A 26,256-nucleotide genomic window follows, 5' to 3' on the forward strand; every position below is an offset into this window, starting at 1 on the left:
GCTCTACTCCTGCAGTGGCACTGCATTTTGAGAAAGAATTCTCAGAGCTGTCAGAGCAGGGGACAGGTAACACCTCTCTAGAGAGAAGAGACAGACAGGATGTGACATGGCAGATGTAGCAACTCCTTTGCTCAGAAAGGGATGTTAATGTTGTGACAGTTAAATATGATAGGATTGCATTTCTGTTAGCCTCATCTCATGATACTTCCTTTCACCTTTGATAGAAACAGGACTTGTGCTGCTACGGTTGACATGGAACTTGCTCAAAACTGAATGTAAGCAAATAAAGAGTAATTCTTGCTATTTAGTAAATGCATTTCTGGTATTTAGTAACCTTGGACATCTTCTCATGAATCTGCCCCGTTACTTATTGAATACATAAGCTTCTGAACTACACAGATCTCATGGCAAAGAATTCACCAATGACGTGAACTATTTGTTTTGTTCATTTAAATTTGCCATCTGCTAACTTCATATGGCAGTTTCTCATTTTCATGTTAGAAAAAGCAGAAAACAATTCTTTGCAGTTCTACTTTTGATTTTAAAGATGTCATGTACATGCCAGTCCTCTCATTTGCAGAATGTGCTGTCCTAGTCTACTTCATCTTTCTGTGTCTAGAAGTCGATGTATCTGTAGTTCCTTGTTACCCCCTCCTCACTACACTTTCCCTGATTTAAATTTATCCTTGTTATGATTCAGGTACGGAAGTATAAACAGTACTTAAGAAATATGCATCGTACAGATTCACATGTTTATCTTCTAATAGTACTTGGAATTGTCCTTATGGTTTTGTTTGCTTTCTGAGTGTTACTGAGCACTGAGTATAAGCTCTCCCAGAACAATCTCTTCTAACGCCAAGACAAAGCCCAGCACAGAGGTTAGATTCACATTCCTTTTCTACATACACAATATGAGACATTTACCTACATTGAATTTCATCTGCTATTTTCTTACCCATTCATTTCCATTAAGTCAACAGTCTTTCTTTGTTATTTAGGACAACTGGTATGTGTAAGTGACACTCATCACTTTGGTATTTACTCTCTTTTCCAAACGATTTTCTGACCATTTGGAAGAACCTGGTTCAAACCCAGGGCTCTGTTAATTACACCAGTAACCTCCTTTAAATGGCTTTTCACTTCTCACTTGTTAACTATCTGTTTATTCATCTGAGAAGCTTCCCTGCTATTCCTAATGAGCTTAGTTTGACTCGGAACCTAGCAAGGTCTGCCTGATGTCTTTTAGAAATTACCATTAAAGCACGATTTATAGAGCCTTTGCCCACAGGCTCAAAAACTCCTTCCAAGAACTCTACACATCAGCAGGCAGACTGCCCTTATAAAAGCCATACTAACTAGCATTACATTACTCTCGCTCATCTGTCCTCTAACCCTGGGGTCTTTACTATATTCCTGATTATTTGTGATGTACATGTCAGTGCCAGGGACAGGCATTTTTTGAAGCCACTTAAGAACCAGTACCACTTTCCTTACCTTCCACTGCTTTGATAGTGAAGCAGTCTGAAGTAAGATATCACATGCTAAAAGCAGAAGTGAATTCTTATCATTTCCTCACACCTTCAAGGCCCCAACTGAGCCAAAACAATTTTTGTTAGTTTCTGCTATAGCCTCTTCTACTAAAAGTTGCAAATGACTTTGCAGGCTATTTGGGATTTTACAGGCATCTATTGCACTCCCAATAGTTTTTTTTTATGTTTTTCTTTTTTTCCCCCCAATACTGTATCCTTAGCTGTCACTGTTCTAAAGCTATTCCATGGTCGTGCTGATCACTCTCAGCCTTTCTAAACCTTTTCTATTCCTGAAGAAAGTTCAAAGCTTTATAAGCAGGAAAGTGGAGGGCACCGCACAGTTTCAACACCAACCTCAAAAGGGGTGATTCTCTAACTAATTAGGATTGGTTTGGCTTCACCTTAAATACTGTGTGCAGTTCTGGGCTCCACAATATGAAAAGGATGTTAAGGTCCTTGAAAGAGCTCAGAGGAGGGCAAGAAAGCTGCTAACAGAATGGGAAGGCACACCCTATAAAGAGAGGCTGAGGACATTTGGGTTGCCCAGTCTGTGGAAGAGGAGGTGAAGAGGTGACCTCACTGCTCCCTGCAGCTCCCTGAGGAGGGGAAGCAGAGGGAGATGCCAGGCTCTGCTCCTGGAAACCAATGGCAGAAAAGGAACAGCACAGAGCTGCATCAGGGCAAGGTCAGACTGGGCAACAGGAAACATTTCTGTACCATGAGAGTGGTCAGTCACTGTATCAGCCTCAATGGTTGATGCCCCAGTCAGTGATCAAGAACCTTATGGATAATGCTCTTACTAGTACATTAACTTTTGGATAGCTCTGAAACCATCCAAAGCAGCTGGACTTTATGATCCGTGTAGGTTCTTTCCAATGAAACCATTCTTTTCTAACCACTGCTTTCAGAAGTCATGCAAAGAGTAACTATATCTAGGGTTTTTCTGTCTGCGTGCAAGATACCACCAGGAATCACAGTAGCCTCTACAGTCACTGCAGGCCTCCCACCCTGAGTTTCTTTCTGCTAAGAAGGAAGAAGACAAGTAATCCCTCGGTTATACTGGATTTCAGCTAAGGGGTGCAGCAAGAGCCTCAAGCAGGAGATGCTACATATACAGAAGGCTGAAATTCAATAGCTTTGATTAGCAAGGGATTTCAGACAGTCCAATCTGTATTCAAAGCATTGCTAACCTTGAAATCAGATCCAGTTTCAAAGTCAGATCAGAGAGAAGTCAACAAAGAAAGTTGCTTTTCCTGACTACCTCCACCTTTGTTATCAGACTTTCACCCCATCCTGGATGTTCTTATTGAGGCAACTGCAAATGTAATTGTACCTTTCTCCAGTGTTTAGAGAAATATTTCCCTTTTGAACAGATGTATATACATCAGCCTGCAATCTGTATTTATCATACAGACACAACAGACTGTATATAATGGAAGGACAGAAGGAGAGAACAGCAGTCTCCATCTGAGACTGGTCCTCTCCATGACCACAGAAGTTGTTTCCTACCTGAGGGCCTCTGCAGATACTGTCCTTAGAGGTAGAGTTCATTTTGAGGAACACGGACAGTGGGAGAGGGCTCTCTCATGCTCTTTGCATACCTCAGTGCTCTCTATCCTGAGGCTCCATCTTCAGCCAGGTCCAGCTAAAGGAGGGCAGAACTTCCCCAGAAAAACTCAGATGACAACATTTCTCTTCAAGGTGAGAAAGATTCCCTGGCTAGGTGCTAAAATAGGAAGTGGTAAGGACTGTAGTAATGCTGGGTGCATAAAAAGAGGATTTCAATCTTTGTGTGGGAGCAGTTGCCTAAGTGCATGGTCAGGAGGTGCAGAAAGCACTCAGAGCTTGTAGGGGAAAGACAGAAGTGTGGTTAAGGCAAAGGAAGACAAACGTTGCCTAACACACAGAGAAAAAAAAAAATCACATAGGGACAAAGGTACAGGGAGAAAAATTACAGAGCTGGAAGAATTCACACAGACAAAAAGCCACAAGTTAGATTAAGGGGGAGTTGGAGGGAGAGAAGTACAGCTGAAAGGTAAGTAGTGTAAGTTTCTCTTTTTTTTTTTTTTTAACCCAATAAAAACCCAACAATAGGGAGAAGGGATGGTATGGGGAAAAAAAGGCAAGGATGACTGATTTGAAGTATTCACCTAGCCTTCTACCCCTAAAACATTGTTCCTGGAATGCTGATAAAAATCGTGCATAAATAGGAGATGCAGTTGCTTTTTCTTTCATGGGTGCTGCAAGATGGTGGTGAGGGCTACAGGTATTTTATCACTCTACAGATATTTTACCACTCTCCCCTTCCTGCTGGCATTTGCCTACGTAGACAATTCCAGATGCTGAGAGCAGCTAAGCTGCAGATAAAGACTGTAGACTTCATAGAATGGACAACTGAGAGCAAGGAGCACACAGCAGCAGTCAAGCCCCATGCATCTCTCTTCAGTTACAGAGGAACAAGAAGAGAAGGACTGACCCAATATGGCTCTTCTTACACCCATGTTTTGCTTGGCTTCTTAATAAAGCCAAAAGCATCCTATGATACGCAGCATTCTGTAAAGCCAGAAGACATACATCAGGAGAAGGCAGAGAGACAATACATCAGCTTCCAGACAGCAAAGAAGAAAGGAGCAGACAGAATGATCTGGTAATTGGAGGCTCACACACAGAGTTTATGCATCATTCCCCACTTCATAATGATGGAGGTGAGAGGAAGGATTCTACCAGAACTTCATGCTACTGGATCAAAGGTGTGGAAAGATTTCCTTCTGTGCAACTAAATAGTTTTGAATTGCAAAGCTACACCATGGAGGTCTACAAGACCTGGGAGAGGAGATAAAGATCCAGTGCTCACAATTCTGTCCACAATGTAAAGTCTCTTAAGAAAGGCACTTGCAACTAGCAGGTGGCAAGTTTAGAATAAGCAGAAAGATGTAGCCCTTCAAGCAGTAAGCACTTAAGCCATGGATCATTTCTGTCACACAACATGGTGGATGCTAAAGGGTTACATAAGTCCAGGATGAGACAGGACAAGTTGAAAAAACACAGATTCATTGAGGACTACAAGAAGCAGACATATTTGGATGGGGTGACTCTTAAGCCTCAAAGGTCCCTGATTTTCAAGCTTGGAGAATTTTCTGGAAAAAACATCACTGAATGATTGTTCTTTTATTATCTTCCAACACCCAGTACTGTTGGAGACATGCTACAAGGCCAGAAAAACACCATCTCCAATCAAAGCAGTTGGACTTTCACAGAAATTTCTCTCAGAGACTAACCTGGAGACTGACCAGAACTGAACAGCTACAAAACCAAGCCTGTCCAGCTGTTGGACAGCGTTCAGAATCCTGATCTTTACCAGGTGATTAGTATGTATACCAAAATTGAAATATATTCAAAAGTTAAGGAGAGAAACAGTAACATTATATTCATACATATTTTATTCTGTTTCCTTATTTCTGATCATTCCACATTGTAAATAAACCACGACTTCATATCTGAATAGACATCTCTGCCCAGTTCCTTAACTTCTTTGAGAGCCTGCTACTGGCATCAAACTCAGATGCCATCTGATATGCTTTTACATTTTTCTCAGTAATAAAACCAGATAAAAGAATGCAAAGGACATCTCTGAAGCTGAGATGTTTGGAGAATTTGCTGGCTGGATTATGCCTCCAGTCAAGCCAGAAGAATCACTGTTCGGTGCTGAGCTGCAGGTGCCAGATTTATGTGGAGAGTTCTTTTTGTAGGCTTCCTTCCAGAGCTGCACCTGCAAGAAGCTGAGGGCAAAGAGGCAATTCACAGCTTCAAGACAAATCCCCAACTGAGAAAAAGCTGTTCATGATTTGGAGTGCACTAAAATGGTCCGGAAAAATCCCCTTTCACTTCCATCTCAAGGATGGCTTTTCAATACAGTACGGTTATTTTACACTGGAATAGAACGATAGGAGGATATAGATTCAAAAGGAGCTTTGAAGATCACTAATCCAGCCATCTGCTCAAACCAGGGCTAATTACAAAGTCAGATCTGGTGCCTCAGGGTCTTGATTCGATTGACTTCTGGAAATCTCTAAGGATGGAGACTGTCTAAGTATCTGATCCACACATAACAACCCTCATTCTGATTTTCCCCCTGGAACTAACCCCAATATCCCTAGATGTGACTTCCGCTTGCTGCCTCTCACTGTATGCCTCTGAGAAAAATCTGCCTCTCTGCCTCTCTTCTCCCTGCAGCCCCTGACAATAGTGAAAAACAGCAATTAGATCTCCTCTTGCCCTTTCTAAAGATCTAAAGAAACCCAGCCCCCTCAGCCTCTTCTCAGTCCACCATCACTGCTTTCCAGCTTCCCACTTCGGTTGCGAATGTTACACTTCCACTGTACTATCCAGAAGGTGTCTGGTTTTCATTCCCAAATAAACCTAAAAGAAAAGAGTTGTGGTTGCTATGCTGAACAAGTCCATAGCTAACATACAAAAGCACATCTTCCCACTCATCAGCAGGAGCAGTCACTCACATAAGACTACACAGGTTTGCTAATAAAATCATGTTTTCATCGCTTTGGCTTTAATGTGGAAAGCATTGTGACAAAAAAGGGAAACAGAGTCAAGCTGCTTCAGTTGCATTGTGTTAGTTAACTACTGTAATTGATCACATACAAGCTAATAGCAAACACGGCATGGGAGAAAAAATGTTAAGATGAATATTAAAGAAAGATCCTCAAGAGTTAAGGCTCACATGGATCTGCAAGAAACTAAAAGGGTTGGTGTGCACCATTTAGCTGGTGGCAGAGGCTTTTTGCAGAGTTTGACAAGCTGCACTAAAATTTTGCCATGCTTGGACTATCTCACAACCTTTGTGCTTTAATGCAAACTGCTGCTTTGGGAAAAGCTTTCTGTTCTGGAGTAAAGGGATTATTTTGGGCTGAGCGGGCAAGAAGGAGAAGAAAGTTTTGAGATGCTGAAGGATGGTACAGAATGTAAGGATCCTTTCCTCCTGGTTCTAGGAAGGTGTTCATCAGTCAGATATAAACATATGTCTGGAAAAATTGGAAAAAGCAAATACCAATCCATTGTGTTATGCATTAGTGTGGCAACAAAGACAGGCTCCTACCTGATAGTCTGGCTTGGTGAAGTAGTCTAAGCTTGCAATATGATCCAGAAAAAGGTGGAACTCTGAAGGCATGTGTTTTAACAGCATTCGATGTTCATACTTTTCTTTTATCATGCCAACTTGCTCCTGGAAAACATAAGATATCTCAGATCCAAGAATCATGGCATGACATTCAGACTTCCTCTGTCTTACAATTCCTGAAACACCATCCAGTCTTGTCATTCCCAAAACACAGCTGATTCGTAGAAGCAGCATTTTGGCTAGACACTTTGTTTTGATATCCCTAGCACAGGAAGGTAGACCACTGCAGAAAAAGGCCAAAGGAGAATCCTAAGTCAGAAGCACTCTTCAGAAGCTGTCCCTTTAGCAGAATCTACTGCACAGGTAACATATTTCTTCCCAGGGACTTTGTTCTCAAGCATGAATTATTTTCATTGTAACATGAACAGTTACTCAATTTTCCAGTTGCAATTCCCATTTGGCTTGCATTCCATGCCAGTGTTATCCTTACTCCTTTCTAAAGGCTCTGTTTTTTTTTGTAAAAAGGACAGCTCATATTCAGCCTTTCCACTTTTGTTATTTGCTTTGTAAGATCAAAATTGCTTGATCCAATATGATTAACAACGTGCATCCCAAATAAGGCAAACTCCACACTGGCGTGTGACAGAACACAAAAGCAGGTCAGCATGCAGCAGCAAGATCTGATGAAAAACAGGAATAGTACGAGTGCTATTAACAAAAAGGGAGCACCCTGTCTCAAGTATAGATGCTAAGTTTCTTACCTTATCTTTGATCTTTCTCCATGGAAGCTGACCAACTGCAAACTCCACCAACATGTAGAAGAGGGACCACAGATCATCATGCCTACCCATCTCCTGGAGAAAAGAGAGACGAAGACTGAGGAGCAAAGTTCCATGCTGCTCAGTGGTCCAGATGTGCTCTCCAGATGAGCTACCTCATTTTAAAAAGCAGGGAGAGAAGTCATACTTCCCATTACATGATTAAAGAAGCCAGATTAAAGATTTATGACGCAAAATCAAGCATTTACTAAACTGGGCAATGTCAACACAGTCGCCTGAATAACTTCATTTGTTCTACTTTTGAATACATTGCGGAACAGTTTTCCACAGGATTCTCCTTCACTTAGCATACAGAATATTTATTAAGAGGATATAGAACAAATTAGATAAAGAAAAAAAACCCAAACAGTGTAGAGAAAGTCTTCTTTATCATTGTTTTTAAGTAAAGTACCATTCCGACTCTTTTCAAAAGACAGCATTTACTCAAGGGCTTTTTTTAAAACTCTCATAATCAAGCACCACAACAACTTCCAGATTCTCCCCATACCACCCTCCTTCTGGCCTAGCAAATGGGAAATTGAAACATAAAGCAAGTGAATTTGTTTTTGGTGCTCAACATACAATATCCAGACTACGATCTCTCAGAACAGCATGCATTAAGCAGCAATGTCTGTATCTAAATAGAACTTCAGCTGATGTCAGCTACAGCTGAAAATTCCCAAAATCATACTTCAGTTTTATCAGTATCCATCAGAAAACATTATGGCATTCAGCTGCCCACCCTGTATCACTGTTTCCACCTTTGGCAATGACGTCTTACAGCCAGTAACCTCCCCTCGGAAAACAACCTGAATCTTCCTCACAAGTCTGATTTTTAATGAGATATCCTACAGATTTATTTTTAATAAAACCACATTCAGACAACTGCTAAAGGACAGAAGAAAGCATAATTAACACCCATCTGAATTAATACAACTCAGACCTTTGTTCCTCACCAGAAGGATGGTGTTTCAAAGTAATTTTGAATTTGTAAGTCCTGTTCTCAGAAAAAAACCAACTGTTTTTCCTAAAGCTTTTCTGAAAGTTCAGCTGCTGGCAGATTCCTCCTCCTCATTTTCAAACTTAAGGAATTTACAGGTAGCTACAAAGAGACTCTAAGAATAGTGAGCTCTGGGCCACACTAATTACAGAAGTACTTTGTAAGTAGGAATAGAATTCTCTGACATATCAAAGGAATCTGAAGAACCATGTCTCAGAGTCAGCCCAGAGTAAACTATTTGGAAAAAGCTTTATCTTTGTTTATTTCCTAATTATGGGGGGCTTTGTTTTCAGTATGGCCCTCTATCACAAATACTCTCCAGCACATACTAGAAAAATGAGAATCAGGAAAGATTACATATCACAGAGACAATATATCTTAGTTTGCACCAGCTCAGGCACTTGTAGGACCCCTTTGCAAGCAGAAAACTAAAGCAGATGGTTGTTTTTTTTTTCCTTCAACCCCTATGTTTTTATATATACCTGTGTGTTGGTACATACATATGTAAAACACATACACACATACGTATGTATGTATGCTGTATATAGCAAATACTCTTTCAGATGAAAGTTCAAGTGCCAGGATCACTATGGGAAAAGGTATGGGAATATGGTGCTTATGACAAGGGCAGAGGATGAGGTGAATAAAAACACTCTTTAGGTAACAGCATCCTGCTAGACCTATTTATTACAGGTCTGCAAATGGCTGAGCCACTGACTCAGTCTGTCATAACAAGACTGTAAGCAAAAACTCCAAGATGACTTCCACCACGTATAGAATACTGCAATGATTAGAACTATCAATGCAGAATATTAATGTATTCAATACCAATTTACATTTACAAACACACTGCCTCAAAAAGCTACAGCAGTTAAGATGCTGGAAAGCTGGAGGAGGGCTGATAATTCTCATCTGGCAAGCACTTTGCAGCAGGACCAGAGGACTTATAGTTCACTTCTACATAGGAAGCATTACTGCCATAGGACAAGAATGTTTTGAGAAAAATGGTGGATGAGATTTCTGGAAGTGTTCAGAATGAAACATGTCAGATCCTCTGGAAATAATGGTTATCTTCAGGAAAAAAAAAAGTAAACTGGAGTTCCACTAAGTAACTTTTCACTTGAGGGCATGCTGCTAAAATCCAAAATTCCAGGGGGAAAATGGATGTGAGGACCTGGCACTCGTCTCACAGTCAAGTAGTGCTGGAAATTAGTGAGCAGGCTGTAAGGTAACACTGGTAACTGCATCAGTGGGAGTTTTTTCCTCTTAATCAGTGTCCAATAATGCAATAATGAAAATCACGAAGTTTACCAACTTGAGAGGATTCAATAACTGAATCATAATTTTGATTTTACAGAAAACAGTCTTGACATCCTAATGGAATTCAGATGATTTACTTACATAAGCTACAAAGCAGAACTCACAGCTTTTAAGCCTCTGCTCCCGAGAACAATTTCCTGGGGAGAAATAAACTCGTGTTTAACCCTTCATAGCCCAGAAATACTCACTCGGTTTTTATGTGCATTCACTGAAGCGTAACGGACCGTTCCTCGAAAACCAGCAACGTTGCGAGGCTGAAGGGAGACAACAGAAACATTTCAGAAAGAGCAGATTACTAAATCCTACATGCAGCTACCTGCTGAGAACTTCTACATTCATCTTACAGACCCAAGGGATACAAAGCTCTCATCTGCTCTAGCGGCCACCTGTGTAGCATTCTGAGATTCTGCATTTCCGTAAAAGCTTATTTTACACAGAAGGAAAAGTTACAACAGGGATAGGTTAGAACAGCAGTAGTAGAAAGAGATAAGAATATTTTCCAGGATTATAACTTCCCTTTTCAACCCCAGGTCAAGGAAAAAGCTAGCACAGAAATGCTAGTGCAAAACTCAGTCGGAATAACAACAGCAAAGCAAAGTTTGAGGGCAGCCTGCTCAGGACAAGAACGAGAATCCCCTGACATGTGTACAACTTTGCTGACACTGTTTGTCAACATGATTTTTTTTATTTTTTTTTTTCTCCTCACCAGTTTTTCCCCAGTATGTTTAGTTTTTCTTGCTCTGATTCTCTTGATTTTCACGTCCCCTGGGAGGTGAAGGCTTGATAAAGGTACTCTGGGAAAAAGGCAGCCCTCCTCTGACTTTTATTCGGAGCTGGAGGGGCTGAGCAACACCCCCAACTCTTCCCAATGCCGTCTCTACAAGGACATTACTTTTCACAGTGTGACTTCCTTTATTCCGAAAAGACTGCATTTAAATAATGGCATCTGGCAAATTCTTTCAGCTTAGCTAGAAGGCCCAGAGTTAGCAGCAGAGCTTTCAAAATTCATGTGGCAAAATCAGGTTCAGGCACCTTAAAGCTAAGCCTAGGCAAAGCACTAAGTGTTGAAAATGATGCTAAGTGAGATGCTATTCTTGCAGAAATCTGAGCACACCAATACCCATTCTGTTGGGATGAGCTGTCCCACTTAGGTCAGTTGATTTCTGTTTGTTTTTCACCTGTGCCTATGCTTTCAGAGTGAAGCCTAAAACTGTGCTTTTATTTAGGACACTTATGTCAGTTTAAGTGCATACAAGTCAATTATTTCCTTCTGGATACAGGAAAGCTCTACATTTCAAAACTCTCACAAAGAGTAAAAATTGGAGCATGTTTTAAACAAGATCATCAACACCATGCTGCTAATATGCACCTGAATAGCATGCATAATGCAGCTCTGCAGTTACAGTGACTCCAAACAAAAAGTCACATTTCACAAGCAGAACCCATACACACCTGCCACACACTTAACACAGCATATAATCTTGCAGTTCAACAGCTTGAACTGTAAAGTATTTATTTAGCACTGGTAATATTCAAGATATGATTTTCATGACCATATATCTGTTCCTCCCAGAGCATACATTTAGGATGCCTACTGACAAATTACTGCAAAATACCTTTCAGTATGCACTGAATTCACCAATACAGGTTTCTGAAAAGCAGAATGCTTGCCACTGAACAATATGTTGGAATCACTCTTTACCACAGTTCTGACCTCTACATAGCTGACCTCTATAGGACAGCGGTCCTGAAGAGGACATTCATTCCTCTTTGCCATTGCGAGTGGAAATTTTTCATGAGCTATAAAATAACAGTATATTAGGAATTGTTCATAATAGTCACAATTCCAGTGCATAATTACAATGCTTTCAGAACAAACATCGTTCAATTTCTGTAGCACGGGGAAGATTGTCTTTTATGTTCTATTCCTACTTAGATGTCCTCAGATATCAAATGTAGATCTATATGCATGGAGCCAAGTATCAGGTGCTGATTTCAGTATGGCTGGCAATATCTCTGAAAATATTACTTAGATCAATACTTACTGTTAGTAACAGAGTACTCTCTTTAATTATATCTATTCCAAAACCAGATCCCAGGCAGTTTGCAGGTTTGTTCTTTTCTTTCAGAATGGAAACAAATGCTCACCCATCATTTAACCAAGCTTCTGCCCAGCAACTGCTATGAAACAGTTCACAAGCCAGACCTGCAGCTGAATCCAATAAGCTCTCTCCCCAGTCCTCTCTGATTTGCTGCCTGCAGGAGATCACCGCAAGACTTCGCAATTGTTTTGACAGGATGTTCAGAACTTTAAACAAAATAGATAAACGTTATGTATGTTAACAATTTTTTCCTCCTAAAGGCTTTCCCTCCACATTTAACCCTGCCACTCATGAGACAATTAGTTTTGTTTTTCAACTGGGTCACTAAATACTGCAATTAAATGTTCCCATGACTGGGGAAAGCAGGAGATAACTTATTTTCCATCCGAACAGTAAGTGCTCCTGCCTGCCCAACTGCTGACTTATCTTCTGAATTCATCGATATTAGTTCTTCTGATCTCTTTGCATACCTCACTTCTTCATGTTTAAAAAAAAAAGAAACACATCTCACCACCACATTGCCCAGCAGTGAAGAATGGCCTGGATAAACCATCCCAGCTGTCCAGAGCTGTCCACACCAGACACAGAACTGAAATTCTGCAAGTTCTGACAGACTGTGGAATCGTGTATAGCATAACTGACAAAAATCCTCCAGCTAACAGGAAAATAAGAAGCTAACAAGCTGATGACTTTTTAAAATTTTTTCCCACATCAGTATTACTATGAAAAACGTTATTCATGATAAAGCATGTCCCCTGAATTCAGATTGTGTGCAAAAGTAATTTATTACACAGAGCTGTCAGGGAGATGACAGAGATATGAAGTGCACTGCAGTGTCTCAGTTACACTGTGTTCCTTTCAATATATGGGCAATGTACTACAACATAGACAACAGACAGCATCATGTATGAAGGCTGCTCCAAAAGTAATGGCTCCTATTTTATTACACTGTCCCATGACACCAGAGGTAAATGTTGCTGGTATGGCAGTAGAGGTTGAACATTCCCACCAATGTCCCACTACATTTTGTCGCCACGGGACAGATTGTGTCTGACATGGAAGTGTGTATGAAGCAGGGGTGGAACTGAATTCCCCCACGTGGGAAAAATGGCACCCACATTCAGTTGCTGCTTGCTTCACATTTAAAGAGATCAAACAGTGGATGTGAGCACAGTCAGGTGTGTTTAAGCAGTAACAACAGTGATTTGAAAAATAAACCATTTTTTGGATGGCCATGCCCAGCTGTCACACAACAAAATGAAGGTCTTGATCAGTTCATCCATGTGAACTGATAGATTACAACCAGGGAACTGCACATGGAGCTGAATATCGGCTTTAATGTACTAGAAATGATGGTGGCAACATAGGAATATCACAGAAGTTTGCACCAGGTAGGCACAATGAACGCTCACACAGGAACAGAACACTGTGTAGAGTTTGTCAGCACCTACTGAAATGAGGCTGAAGATTACAGTTTTCTGAATCACATCATTAGCGTGGTGAAACATGGTGTCACCACCAGAGTCAAAACAGCAGTCCACAGAGTGGCAACATGTGAACTCCTCATTGAAGAAAAAGTTCAAGACAGCCCCAGCAGCTAAGGCCATGTGCAGTGTATTTTGTGATAGGAAAGTGATGATCCTCCTGAATTTCCTGGAACCTTGACAAACTATCAAGTTGTAATGCTGATTATGCTGATTAAGCTGAAGGCTTGAACTTCCAGGATCAGGCCAGAAAAGAAGACAACCTTTCTCTTCCAACACAATAATGTCAGGCCCCCTACCAATCTGAAGATGATGGAGAACAGCTTGGCTGGACTATCCTACCACAGCCACCCACAGTACAGTCTGGATTTGGTGCCTTCTGACTTCCATCTGTTAGTTCAATTAAAGATGAACAACATGGACAACATTTTCCTAGCAATGACATTGTCATAACAGCCGTGAAACAGTGGTGCAGATTTTTATAAGCATGAATTGCAGGCTCCTGGTCACTTGCAAAGGTATGTAGGTGGTGACCTTGTTGAAAAAAACAATGCTTTGCAGCTGAGAGTTCTGTGTTATATTTTCCTTTGTGTCTGTTGTAGTTTCCATTAGGAAATAAATAGGAGACATTACTTTCAGAGTAACCCATGTACAAAGTGGGTACATTTTCCCAAATTGTGTCCTGCTTTGCACCCGTGAATATTTCCTCATTCTGCATTTTAAACACTTCTGACCACCTGTATTAAAAGGGCCAATTCTGTCTCCCTTATGATTCAAATTAAATTTACCTTTCTCGTAAATGCTCACTTTAATTCAGGAACATTCCTATTTCATCATGAACCAGAATCTTTGCTTCTTACACTACCTTTCTTCCTACACACTGAAACTTTTTCTCTCATCTCATTGTTCTGTAGATTGCTAACTTTGAAGGCCCTGATCTCCATCTCCATTCCTAATAACTTACATTTGGATGCCAGTACTTTCCTCCTGCTGTTTCTTACTCCTGCGGTATTCTAATAGAACATGACTGCTGGTTCCTCCCCAACCTGTGCAAACATCTCATGAGACCCACCACCTTCGCCTCTGGCAGGACTGTTGTCATCTAGGATCAGTTAATCAGTCATGGAAATAGGAAAGGGATTTCCAACAGGAAGAAAATGAAAGGAAAGCTAGCGCAGACCAGAGAGAAGAGGCTAAGGGGAGGAAGGAAGTGTCACAGATCACAGGAAACACTTGGAGATATATCTTGGATTGAAATAACTTGCTGGAAAAGTTGGAGTAAAAAGGAAAAAAAAGGAAACCTTAAATAAACAAAAAGCCAACATCCTGGTAAGTACAAGGGATTTTCTACTTCCATTGGTCAGGCCTAAAAGGAGACACAGTGATTTGAACCTCCACATCTCCTGTGGAGTCAAATTCCGCATCTTTCGCATACATTTTGAGATACTAATTTAAACAGTACTACACTGCAGAATTATTAATGACAGCAGCATAGTTTGTCCAACAGGGAGTTAGAAATGAATAAACAGAAAAATCTGGAGTCAAAAGTGTCAGATGAGAGAACTCCCCTCCCTTTGCCTCTGAAGCCACAAGAGTGATAAAACCACAGTCTCTGGTACCACCCATCTGCCAACCCCTTAAGCAAAACCCCAAGTGCTCTAGGTTTCTGCAGCACATTTAGATAGCTGTCACGATCCTGCTGAAAAGCAAACATATCATGAGGGGAAAAAAATAAAACCAGGTGTAATCAGACTTCCATATACAACAAAAGAGCAAAACAAAATGAAAACCCAGAAGCATGATGATGGCTCACTCACAACTCATAGCAGAGATGGTTACGAGCAGCGGATGGGAAGCCAACGCATCAAACACAGCCTCAAAAGAAGAGCTCAAAAGAACTGTAAAACAGAGAGAAACCCAAAGAAAAACATGATAAAAAAAACAACAAAATGAGGAAAAAAACAAATTAAAAAACAATTCAATATTGCATCCATTCAGAAACCTGGGCATTTTGCTTAGCTGTTGTCATCCCCCATCATCCTCTCATGGCTGCTGCCTCCATGGCGTATGTGGTTCCAATTAGACACAGAACTTTCAGTGCGGGTTAAGAGAGCTCTGTAAGTAGTGAGAGGGGTCCCTCTAGAGAGGGACTTCTCCCTGATTATTCCTGATCATAAGTATAAAATACAAATTCAAGAGCAGAGATGCTTACAGCCTAACCACAGACCAGTCATACAGTCCTACAGTGATTTTCCTTCCTAAAATTATCTGATACCTAAACCTCCTCTCCTCCCACAATCCAACTGGCATAGTAACCAGCATGCAGGTTTGCCCTTAATGCATCTCCTATCCTCTCCACCCAGTGCAAGTTCTAATATTAGTGTCTTATTTTCTATAAATGAAGAAAAATCCCCTTGCCTGATTATTTATGAGTTTCCACCCAAATTTTCTAGTTATTTCTACAGCCACCACCTTACTTTTTTTTCCTTCCCTCACCAGCATTCTTACTATCACTACTTCGCCAACATCACAGGTTTTAGAGCTGTCAACTTGAGGCAACTTCCCTTTTCCCAGGCTTGCTGCAGCACCCCACCTAGAAAGCTAGATCTCTGCTGGCTGTGGTGAGAAGCACAAAGGTGGTTTGTAAGAGGGCAGAATGAATGTCAGTATTGCTTTTAGGCCACGTGAGCAGACACTTTATCTTAAGGTCTGATTTGCATAATATAAAAATGCAAAGACCACTCTGATCAGAGGCCAGTGCTAACAGTATATTGAAACACAACTCAGTAAAGTGAAAAAAAACACCTTGGCTGAGAGTTGTATATTCCAACAGAAAACAATTAATCAAAAGCCAACAACCCAACAGAGTTTCTTGTAGCATTATTTCCAAACCAAAACATACGAAGAGGTGAGTTAGAAAGACAACATTCTTTCATTCTTCATTCTTGGTAAACTTGAAAATTTCAGTGGATTTTAACATAAAAGAAGAGCAAAAGGATCACTTTGTCTTTTCAAGCAATGTGCCAACAGGCTAAGCATATAAAATTCCCGTGCTAGAATTTGTGCAGGAGATGAGAACAACAATGCCTCTCCTCGCATTAGAAAGCGGGGTAAGAGTGACCAACTTTTATTTATTTTTTTAATCAAAAGCTTTCTCCAGCCATAATCTTATTTATCACTTGATTCTTGAACAGGACAACTTTAGCCTCCAAACATTTAATTGCCACACTTGTTTCTTACACAGGAAAACAGAGTTCAACCCCCCCCACCTCCATACGACGTGAAAACCTCCCTCCTTCCAGAGCACACTCGTATGCCTAAGCTACAGTATGCTTAAGATGCAAGACTAACAACATCTACATTGGAAAAGATCCATTTTGCACAGACTAATTTAATATTTCAATCACAGAGGGAGTGTTTGACAGACACTTCTACCTGACAGCAAATGCACTTACCTGATGTAGAAAAGACTTGACCTATAAACCCAACTCAGCATTCACTTGCCCCTGTTCCCTGACCACTGAACACAGTAATAGCTTCCCATTCCTCTTTCTGTAGACCAGTGGAAAGCGCTCAGAACTTCAGATGGCACAGCACCAATCAGAAGGAATGACACATTCAGAGGTACCACAACTCCCATGCAGCTTAGCAGTACAGGCACTCAGAAATGGAAAATGGGATCATAGCCCCCTTCAGGCATATATGAGATTTGAGCCTGAGTTGCATTTCCTTCCCCCCAGCCCTGTACCACAAAGTTCTAACTAGAGAGCTGCTACATGAGGAAAAAAAAAAATCACAGCAACCTGATACAGGTAGTCCAAGGTTATACTTCCTACACCAGGGCTTCCAGGTGAAGAAAGCAAAGAAACAGCCAGTTACAATGGACAAGGTACAAGAGTATCTGCGTGCTAATCACCTGGAAATCTATCAGCTGGTCTGCTTCTGATACTTTTAAACCACACTGATTTTCTTTAGATGTGATGATTTAAAACAACACAATCTCCCTTCTGAACTCTAAGTTTGGTACTCCAACAAGAGCAACAAGAGCCTTTACATAATTATCTGAAACGTTCTTTAGTTCTAATGTTCAATAATGCTCTGCAACTAACCCATTCCCACAGAAATTGCATTTTAGAATACATTAAATGTGCAGTATTTTTTAGACATAGGTCCACTCTTCTCCTTCCTCTCATCCCTATATGAATTAATGTGACAGTTCTGGGCTGTTAGCCTTTTCTGCAATTATCTTCTTTACAATACGAAGTTGAAGAGAAATTTTCTCTCTTCCTAGGCTAATGCAGTGCTCTGAGTACTACAGCTCCAGAAATCTGTTTTATTCTACAGCAAAAATGCTAATCTTACCAGTAACATTACATCTTATATGCTTCAAGAAAAATTAAGTATGAAATCTACTGGGCTTTTATGTTTGAATATTTGGGGTCTTAGGATGTAGGAGTTAATCTCCTTTGTGTTATAAAATAACTCATTTTCTAGAAACCCCTCATTAGAAAAAAAAGTGTCATACTCTCATCTTCTAAAACCTTGTTCACTGCAGTGAAGTTCATTTTTAACACTGCACACACATTTGGACATATTCTTAACTAGTGGACACGTTTCTGCAGCCTTCATCATGCTCCTATGAACAGGCTCTGCGTTGTCCTGCCTACCATCTCTTCTCTCTGCCCACTGAATCACACAGCCACCCTCACACACATGGTATTTTCAGCAAGGCACTGCAAACTGCTGCAGTGCAGTCTGAGCCATGAGGAGAAAGATCTAATCAATGGGCTGCAGCTGACTAAGCTAAAAAAAATCTGCTTGCTGAGCATAACAACCCAGTGTCAGATCCTGCAAACAGGAGAGAGGCTCCTAGAGAAAAACAGCATCTCCTCTCCTGTATTTTCAAATAAATAATGGAGATGAAGTTGCTAAAGCCTCCATCGCTTTCAATTAATGTCTGTGGCACCATAGGTTGCATGTTTCTCAAGGCAAGGTGTCACACATAGAGGAAAATTATAATACTGTCTGTACAGCACTTAGTGACAAACCAAAGAGACCTGAACAATGTAACGATCAAGAAGTTACTGTCCATAAACTGACCTACATTAGCACAGAAGTCCCTTGTGAGTCTGCACACCTCCACTGTACGAGCATATACTGCTACATCATCTGCATAACAGCATTCATGTTTATAACCCTCCAGGTTAATACTCAGCCCTATTTCTCTACATCAGATCCATTCTGCTGTAAAAATGAAGGCAAGATTAATTCTTTTTTTTTTTTTCTTCTTTTTTTTTTCCCCTTGTACACTTTTGGCAGAAGCATGAGGAAAAAGCAACCTTTCAATCCACTCTCTAGCTGCTTAGCTTGGTTGTCCTAAGCTATGCATCAGCACTAAGTGCTTACAGTTCACTGCTTCATGGCAAAGGTCAGTTGTACAAATGGGACACTGCAGTAAATAAGACTGCTCTTGTGTCTGTCTCAACCATGGCAGCAGGCTGTATTTAGAGGAAACAATGGTTAGACTCATACAAAAGGTCTCAGTATCCTGTAATGTCAAATTTGTTACGGATACCCTTGGGATTCATCCCAAAATGCACATCTTCATGGGAGAGTGAAAAAAAAAAAAAAGAAAAAAAATCACAATGGTGAAACAAATCCAGTTTTTCCTAGGAATATCCTCTGTATCTGAAAGCAGTTATTAACTGGAGCTGACGTAACAGATTCCTTCCATAAACTATCTATTTTTAAGCAGATTTCTAAGCCTTTCATAACTGAGAAACAAACAGGTTCTGCCCAATTCAAACCACTTCACCCCATCTGGTCAGGAACCTTCATGCTGGTAACAAACCTACAATCCTGCGGAAAAACTAGATACTGAGGGAGGCTAAAGAGTATGAGTTTGAAAAGCAAGGGCAGTGGTCTTGAATGAGGTAACAGCATTGCTTTAAATATCAAGGGAAGAAAAATGTACTTTATGTATCAGCAGTCTGGATTAAGTTCTGACTGGCTTAAGATGACACTGTCCTCAGTTACTTACATTTCCCAATTTTCCTTTCCTAGTAGGCAAACATGGACTGCAGAGATTTTATAGGAATATTGTCAGTACAGAAGGCAGCAACGTTTCTGCTTTTTTTTTTTTTTTTATTTCAATTTCTCAAATGTTTAAATGTTTTTTACATGTTTAGATTTTAATCAGCATTTGTCACCTTTCGTACAGGAGAGAATGGCTGTTAGGGCTGGAACAGAAAAGAAGTCGGGATCTTCTCAAGCAGATTTGTCAGCTGTCCCTCTTATCCTTCATTCTTCCATCCTCACAATCATTTGAAAAACAAAACCCTCCACAAGATTTTATTTTTTCACACTGGCAGCCTGTCCTGCTTATCATAATAGCCAGAGTCCCTCCTGCTAACCAGGCTGATGACTGTGATACAGATGCCAGAAATGCTGATGGCAGCCAAAGAAACAGCCTCCAGATAGGCCCTAAGTAGTTCTCAGCACACAGTGGATAACAAACGGCTGATGCACATCTGCTCTACCTGTCCAAAGCAGTAACCATCAAGCAATGACTTCTACAACCCTTAGAGAAATATTAAGCAATGTGGCTGCTGAGAACAGAATTAGAATCCCTCTAATTGCTAACAGGGAAAAAAAAAATGTTGCTGATGCTTCCTTACACACCTCCTGGCTCCAACCTTTTGTTGTCCATAATATAATGCAAGTTCCTACAGACTTTGTACTGTAGATTTTGAAGATCTGGCAAGAGACAACTGATAGAGATATGAGACCATTCCCATGAAAGCAAATCCATGCAACGAGTAGAGATTGTGCTAAAACTAGTATTCACATAAGGGTCTAAGAAGCTAGAGGATGGAGGAACTAACACTCACTGAAGATTATGGAGAACACAAATGATCCTACATCAAAATTTCAACTAATCTACCAAAAATCAGAACCAGACATTTTAGGCAAACAGCCTATCTTATCCGTCTACTGTGGGGCTCCCTGCCTTTTGATGCTAAAAAAAAAAAAAAAAAAAAGCCATAGCACTTGGCAAGCAGTGAATTGCACATACATAATTAAAAACAACAACAACAAACAGTGCCAGTACAACTTTCCAGTGGATTTTGCTCCTTGGAATTGCTGGCTTCTCCCTTCCCGAAAGTCAAGTGTTTTTAAAATAGGAAACTGACCAAAAATAGTAAGGCCAAAGATATAAAAACAAAAAACTAAACCAAAACACAACAAAATCAAAACCACAATGTCCTGACAGCCAAGTCCATCATTTATATTTCTAGCATAACAAGCAAGACTGATGTTATGAATTTCAGAGGATGTAAAAACAGCAAACATTTAAGGTACTAAAAAAAAAAAATAATAATAACAATAATAATTCTTGAAACTTTGGGGAACAGCATGAAACCTACCTGAGCAGGAAAAAAAACAACAACAATTAATAAAGATTTTGAAGGCCTCCAGGGATGGTGCACCCACCATCTCTCTGGGCAACCTGTGCCAGTGCCTCAACCATCTTTATTGTAAAACAAAACAAGAACTACTTCTTTATGTAATCTAAATCTCCCCTCTTCTTGTTTGAAAAAATTTCTCCTTGTCCTATCACAGAAGCCCCTGCTGAAGCCCCTTTCTCCTTATAGCCCCCATTTAGATACTGAAAGGCTGCTCAGCTCTCCCTGGAGCCTTCTCCTCTCCAGGCTGAACAGCCCCAGCTCTCTCAGCCTGTCCTCATAGGAGACGTATTCCATCCCTTGGATCATTTCTGTGGTCCTTTTCTGGACATGCTCCAGCAGGTCCATGTCTCTCCTGTACTGATGACTCCACATCTGGATGCAGAATTCCAGGTGAGGTGTCAGCAACACAGAGCATAGAGACCAGATCACTTCCCTTGACCTGCTGGCCATATTTCTTTTGAAGCAGCCCAGGATATGGTTGGCTTCGTGAGCTGCAAGGGCGCATTGCTGGCTCACATCTAGCTTGCCATACATCAGTAATCCCAAGTCATTCCCAGGTTGTACTGATAACAAGACCTTGCACCTTGATTTGTTGAACCTCATGAAGTTCACCAGGGCCCACTGCTGAAACCTGTCTAGGTCTCTCTGCATGGCATCCCATCCCTTGGTCTCAGCTACAGCATGCAGCATGGTACCATCTGAAAACTCACTTAGTGTGCATTCAATCCCATTGTCAGTATCATTCATAGAGATGCTAAAGAGCACAAGTTCCAGTACTGACCCCTGACGGATGCCGCTAGCTACTGATCTCCAACCAGACACAGCCACTGACCACCGCTCTGGCTACAATCTGTCTTTCCTTTCTTCACACTCCCCAGCCCTATCCTGCATTACAGACTCTCCAAATTTAACTCTCACACTGCTAACAGTTTCCAGAACAACTAATACACATGGAAAAAACAAGGAGACCAAGAAGTATCAGCCTATGATAATAAACAGGGAGATTGTCTGAACTCCCCAAGCTTGTACTATTGTGTTTCAAAATAAGTCTAGGAATGCTCTCATTGCTACTTGCTGGGGAAACCAGAGCATCTGAAGCTTACTGCACACTTGTGAGTGAGCCCAGATATTACAGTGCTTTTAAAGGATCAGAGGTAATACGCACACAAGGTAGTGCAAGTTATGTTCTCTGCTGTTACCTCCTCTTCAGTCAGGCATGCTGAAATACTGCTACTTAGAAATCTGGACAAAGGGCAATAGACACAAAACCAGAGCCAGACAAGTATGCCATCAGCATATAGGAAGCTCAGCCTCAGAGATCACACCAGCCCTTTTTTTCCCCTCAGTAAAAAGCTTTATGAATCCACCAACCTGGATCCCCATATCACATCCCTAGAGACCTAAAGCCAGACCTCTGATGCTACAGAAGTTATGTGGCCAACATTGGGCTCACCCTCTTTGCTTGGTCAGTAAGCATTCTTAGCCTGTGGAATACACACTGAACCTGAAGGAAAAAAAAATAAAAAAATAAAAAACCATGCATCTTGTGAGACAATAGCAAACACCCCTTCTTCAACTGCTAACTCATTCGAAGTTGCATTCTGCTTCTCACCTTGTAGGAAATGAAGTCCAATATGTTCAGTGTAACATTCAAGTATACTAACAACAAAACCAACAGACCAACAAAAGTTTTTCCTTGCCTAAGCAATAGCAGAAAAGGAAAAAATTGCTTGAAATGTACTTACTGGCCTGACTTCACCAGTGGTGTTGGTATACTGACGGGCCAGGCCGAAGTCTAACATGTAGCATTTCCGGTATGTTGAAGGTAACCGGCCCATGGCAAAATTGGACTAGACAAAAAGAAAGTTTAAAAAACAAGATCACTTTGGTAACAGTAACTTGGCTAAAAGTAGCCATTTGTTGACAAAATTTTGTCACATAGCCCCAAACACTTAAGATGAAACCAGAAGAGAAGAATTTTAAAATACATCTCATGATATATCTTAAATATGACTGGAGAACCACTGCCATTTAGTAAGTTCACTTTGCAGCTAAGTGACTATGGAATCTCAAAATAACTAAAAATCTCATTAGCTTAGCAAAATTTCAGCTGTTGTGAAAAAAGAGCTAGATTTAGCACCTACAGCTCTGCAGTGAGAGCTCCATCACTTGTGTAACAGGCTAGAGCTATCGTAGAGAAATGCTTAACTTGTCTTCATAGCGCAGGTGCTAATGTGCATTCTCCTGCTCCAACTACAAAACTCCCTATCCACTTTATCACGTATTTAAATTCATCTGAAGATTCAGACATCTGAGAAACACTAGGTTTGGCTCTTAGTAAACAAATTGACATCAGGAAAGTTGAGCAGTTACTCTCATCATAAAGTTATGTCCTTAACCACAGTCAAGAGCTGCTAAAGGACTTCTGGCCAGTCACTAGCAACTAGTCAGCTAACTTTTCAGATGAATTAGATCTGCCAAAACCAGTTTTCAAAGCAGCAGACTGAACAAGAGAGATTGTCACACAGGTGATATATCAAGAAGAGTTCTGCTCAAGTGTTTATGAGATCAAAGAAAAAGACTGGCTTGGAATTATTGTGCCTCACTTAGGCACCTGGATGACCCAACACTAAAGCTGCATTTCCAAAGATTACAAGGATTATTTAGTCAATGAAATGGCATTTGTTTGAGTTACAGAACATAGTACAAAATATTCTTCCTGAAATTCTTTTATAGGAGTAATTGATTGGACTCCAATACGACTGTTCAACATTGGATTGCTTCCTTTGGTGATCTTGACTAGAGAAAGTAAGATCGACAGCTACTAATCCACCTTGGATTGGCCTTTGCCAATAAAAAACTAGTTTGCTATGCACTTAAAAGAATAATATAACTGTCATTTTGTACTTATGGAAAATAGCCTGCATATTAGACAGTGGCAGTGTGCAAGGAGATCTAATTGCCTCCACTGAAATACGACCGTGTTCAGTCCATCAGGCTGCCTTTATCGACTCAAGCATAACAGACAGACTTATCAGCAGAAGCCAAATTTTCGAAATAACGTACAGGTTTGATGTCACGATGCAGGAATCCCACAGAGTGAATGGCTTCTATCGACTCCAGAATCTGTTTGCCTAACCGTAGCGTTGTGCTCAATGTAAAGGTCCCTCGAGGCTGACTTCTTCTGAGATCTGCAAGATTTCGGCCCTGAAACAATCAATACAACATTTACTGTTTAAACTATCACAATAAAACATAGCATTGCACAGCTGCAAGGTCTAACATGCATGTCCAAAAAGCAGAAATGCTAGCCAGAAATGCTCACCTCATGCCTCCTTTATTTTTTCAATGTGGTCTTCATGTACCTCATTTTAACTTAAGTGATGTATATGCTGACAAGAAGATACCAATCAGTATCTGGGAAGTCAGCTGATCCATTATTTCAGAAATACAGGGCAGGGACAGCACTGCCTCAGACTGTATAAGCCCAGCATCCCCTTACTGTTACGAGCAGGCTACAGGGAAGCTGAATTAAGAACAATCTTGGACTTTTTTTCCTGAGTCAGACAGAGATGAAAGCAGTACAAGTACGATAAACAAGTCATGAAGCTATCTGTAACAACTTGGAGAAGTGGTTTCATCACAAATTCCCCAGCTCAAGTTAAAGTCAGCATCATTGTGGCAACGCCGAAATGGGAAGGGCTGTCTATCAAAATAATTCTGCTTTAAACCAGGGAGGGATCCACTGACTAAAAAAGTATTTGAAAATTATATGATTTTCATTTGAATCTTCAATTAATTAAACTTATGGAAAAAAAAAATCTACCAGCACAGCATGAAAATAAAGACAATTTAGAAAAAAATAGGGCAGTCTAAACACCAGAATAACAGGTACTTTGATCCCTGCCACATCAGTTTTGATTATACTTCTGGTTTACAAAAAGAAAGAAGGTTTTAAAATGAGTATCTTTTATGACAGAATAGCCCTGTAATCCACAGAGCTAATACAGGTATCAACAGTTCAAAGCCACTGAGAATAAAAACCTGCTATTTTGGAAAGCATGTATCAAGAATAAGTTATAAGGACACACTCAATATCACTGTACTACAGAACCAGTTGATTCCATTCCTGCAAAGACATACATGCTTACATTGTAAGTCCAGATGTATTCTAACAAAATCCACAACAGAACATAAGACAACAAACATCTGATGAGAAAGCAGATTGCTCTCCAAACCAGTGGAATGACATCTATTCATCCACCCATCTGCAATTCCCAAGTAAACAAACTCAAGAGACATAAAGGAGTCAACTGCAACTGGCTCTTCATCTTAAGATTTAGTCTTTCAAATTGGTTTAATCCATCTTGCTTCCAAGTGTCCAGTTCCATGACCAGTCACTCTCAACAAAGACCAGCTAATATATATACAGCCGAGCAATTGGTCCATGTTTGCTCCTTAGTGTGAATGACAAAAAAAGAAATCACTGAAGTAGCAGCCTAGCCCTTTTTTTTTTTTTCCTGTTGTATAATTTCTGTAGTAGTTCATTAGAGGCAGCACAGATTTGTCATCATTATCCTTAAAGGTCGGAGTTTCTGAACTGACATCAGGTCTTTCTTTTCTTTGTCACGTTTCTTAGACACTAACTAAAAACAACCTTCCAGGTTATGCAGCAACTTACTTTGTGTTACTAATTCACCTTTCTTATTTCAGCATGCACCATCACCCAAATAATACATAAAGAAACATAGCAGGTTCTGAAAGCTCCTCAAGTGACAGGTGGGCTTTATGGTATAACCATGTAGTGCTTTGTATAGCAAAAGCCTGAACACACAAACTACAAGAGAGTTAGAACAAGTTCCCTGCCAAATCTTATGTCAGGTGCTGAAATCAGATAGTTTCCAAGGTAACTGTGTCAAAAAAAAAAAGCAGCTTTAGTTTGAAAGCATTCCCTTTGAACCAGGGACAATCTCTCTCCCTTGAAAGACCTTTCTCGTGTTTTTGATTCAGATATATCTCCCTACTCATTCCCCTCTTTCTCCTGTGACTGTACACTGAAAAAGAAAGCTGCCTTTGAGACAGTACCATCATATTTCGGCTGTGAAGATGTTTATTTAGTAAATTTTCCTGTACAAGCCATGGAGGAATTCCTTCAGCTCCTGCTTTTATTATGGCTTCGCTAGACAGACCCATGTAAACTGTAGCTGGCTGCCTCCAAAAGAAGTAACTGGCTGTCTAGCAGCATGGTGATAATATTTACCACACAGGTTGACTCAGTATGAATGTTGCTCAAACAGGAGAAAATACTTCCACAGCAGAAGTCAAGCTACCACCAATGTTGGCAGAAGTGGGAGAGATATCACTCTTTCAATGAGAAGATTGAGCTACTGGTATGAGACCACA

The 26,256-nt window shown here is 40.5% G+C and overlaps 2 protein-coding genes across 2 annotated transcripts in view; both read right to left on the reverse strand.

The window, feature by feature from the left end:
* Nucleotides 1–15,282, reverse strand: part of LOC122157814 (tau-tubulin kinase 1-like) — a 54,416-nt gene extending 39,134 nt beyond the window's left edge. The window contains exons 1-4 of the mRNA XM_042813979.1: nt 15,202–15,282; nt 9,987–10,052; nt 7,422–7,514; nt 6,640–6,765 (exon numbers count right to left, since the gene is read on the reverse strand). Coding sequence (XP_042669913.1) covers nt 6,640–6,765; nt 7,422–7,511 — 216 coding nt within the window. The 5' untranslated portion in view covers nt 7,512–7,514; nt 9,987–10,052; nt 15,202–15,282. The remainder of the gene's footprint in view (nt 1–6,639; nt 6,766–7,421; nt 7,515–9,986; nt 10,053–15,201) is intronic.
* The window catches only part of LOC122160824 (tau-tubulin kinase 1-like), a 44,570-nt gene continuing 33,587 nt past the window's right edge, over nt 15,274–26,256 (reverse strand). Inside the window, exons 5-8 of the mRNA XM_042819778.1 lie at nt 23,920–24,060; nt 22,599–22,703; nt 22,307–22,357; nt 15,274–15,282 (exon numbers count right to left, since the gene is read on the reverse strand). Of these exons, the coding sequence (XP_042675712.1) occupies nt 15,274–15,282; nt 22,307–22,357; nt 22,599–22,703; nt 23,920–24,060 (306 nt within the window). The remainder of the gene's footprint in view (nt 15,283–22,306; nt 22,358–22,598; nt 22,704–23,919; nt 24,061–26,256) is intronic.

The sequence above is a fragment of the Centrocercus urophasianus genome, unplaced genomic scaffold (assembly GCF_019232065.1).
Source record: "Centrocercus urophasianus isolate 14NV4802_14NV808 unplaced genomic scaffold, USGS_Curo_1.0 seq_10, whole genome shotgun sequence".
NCBI classification, from domain to species: Eukaryota; Metazoa; Chordata; class Aves; order Galliformes; family Phasianidae; genus Centrocercus; species Centrocercus urophasianus.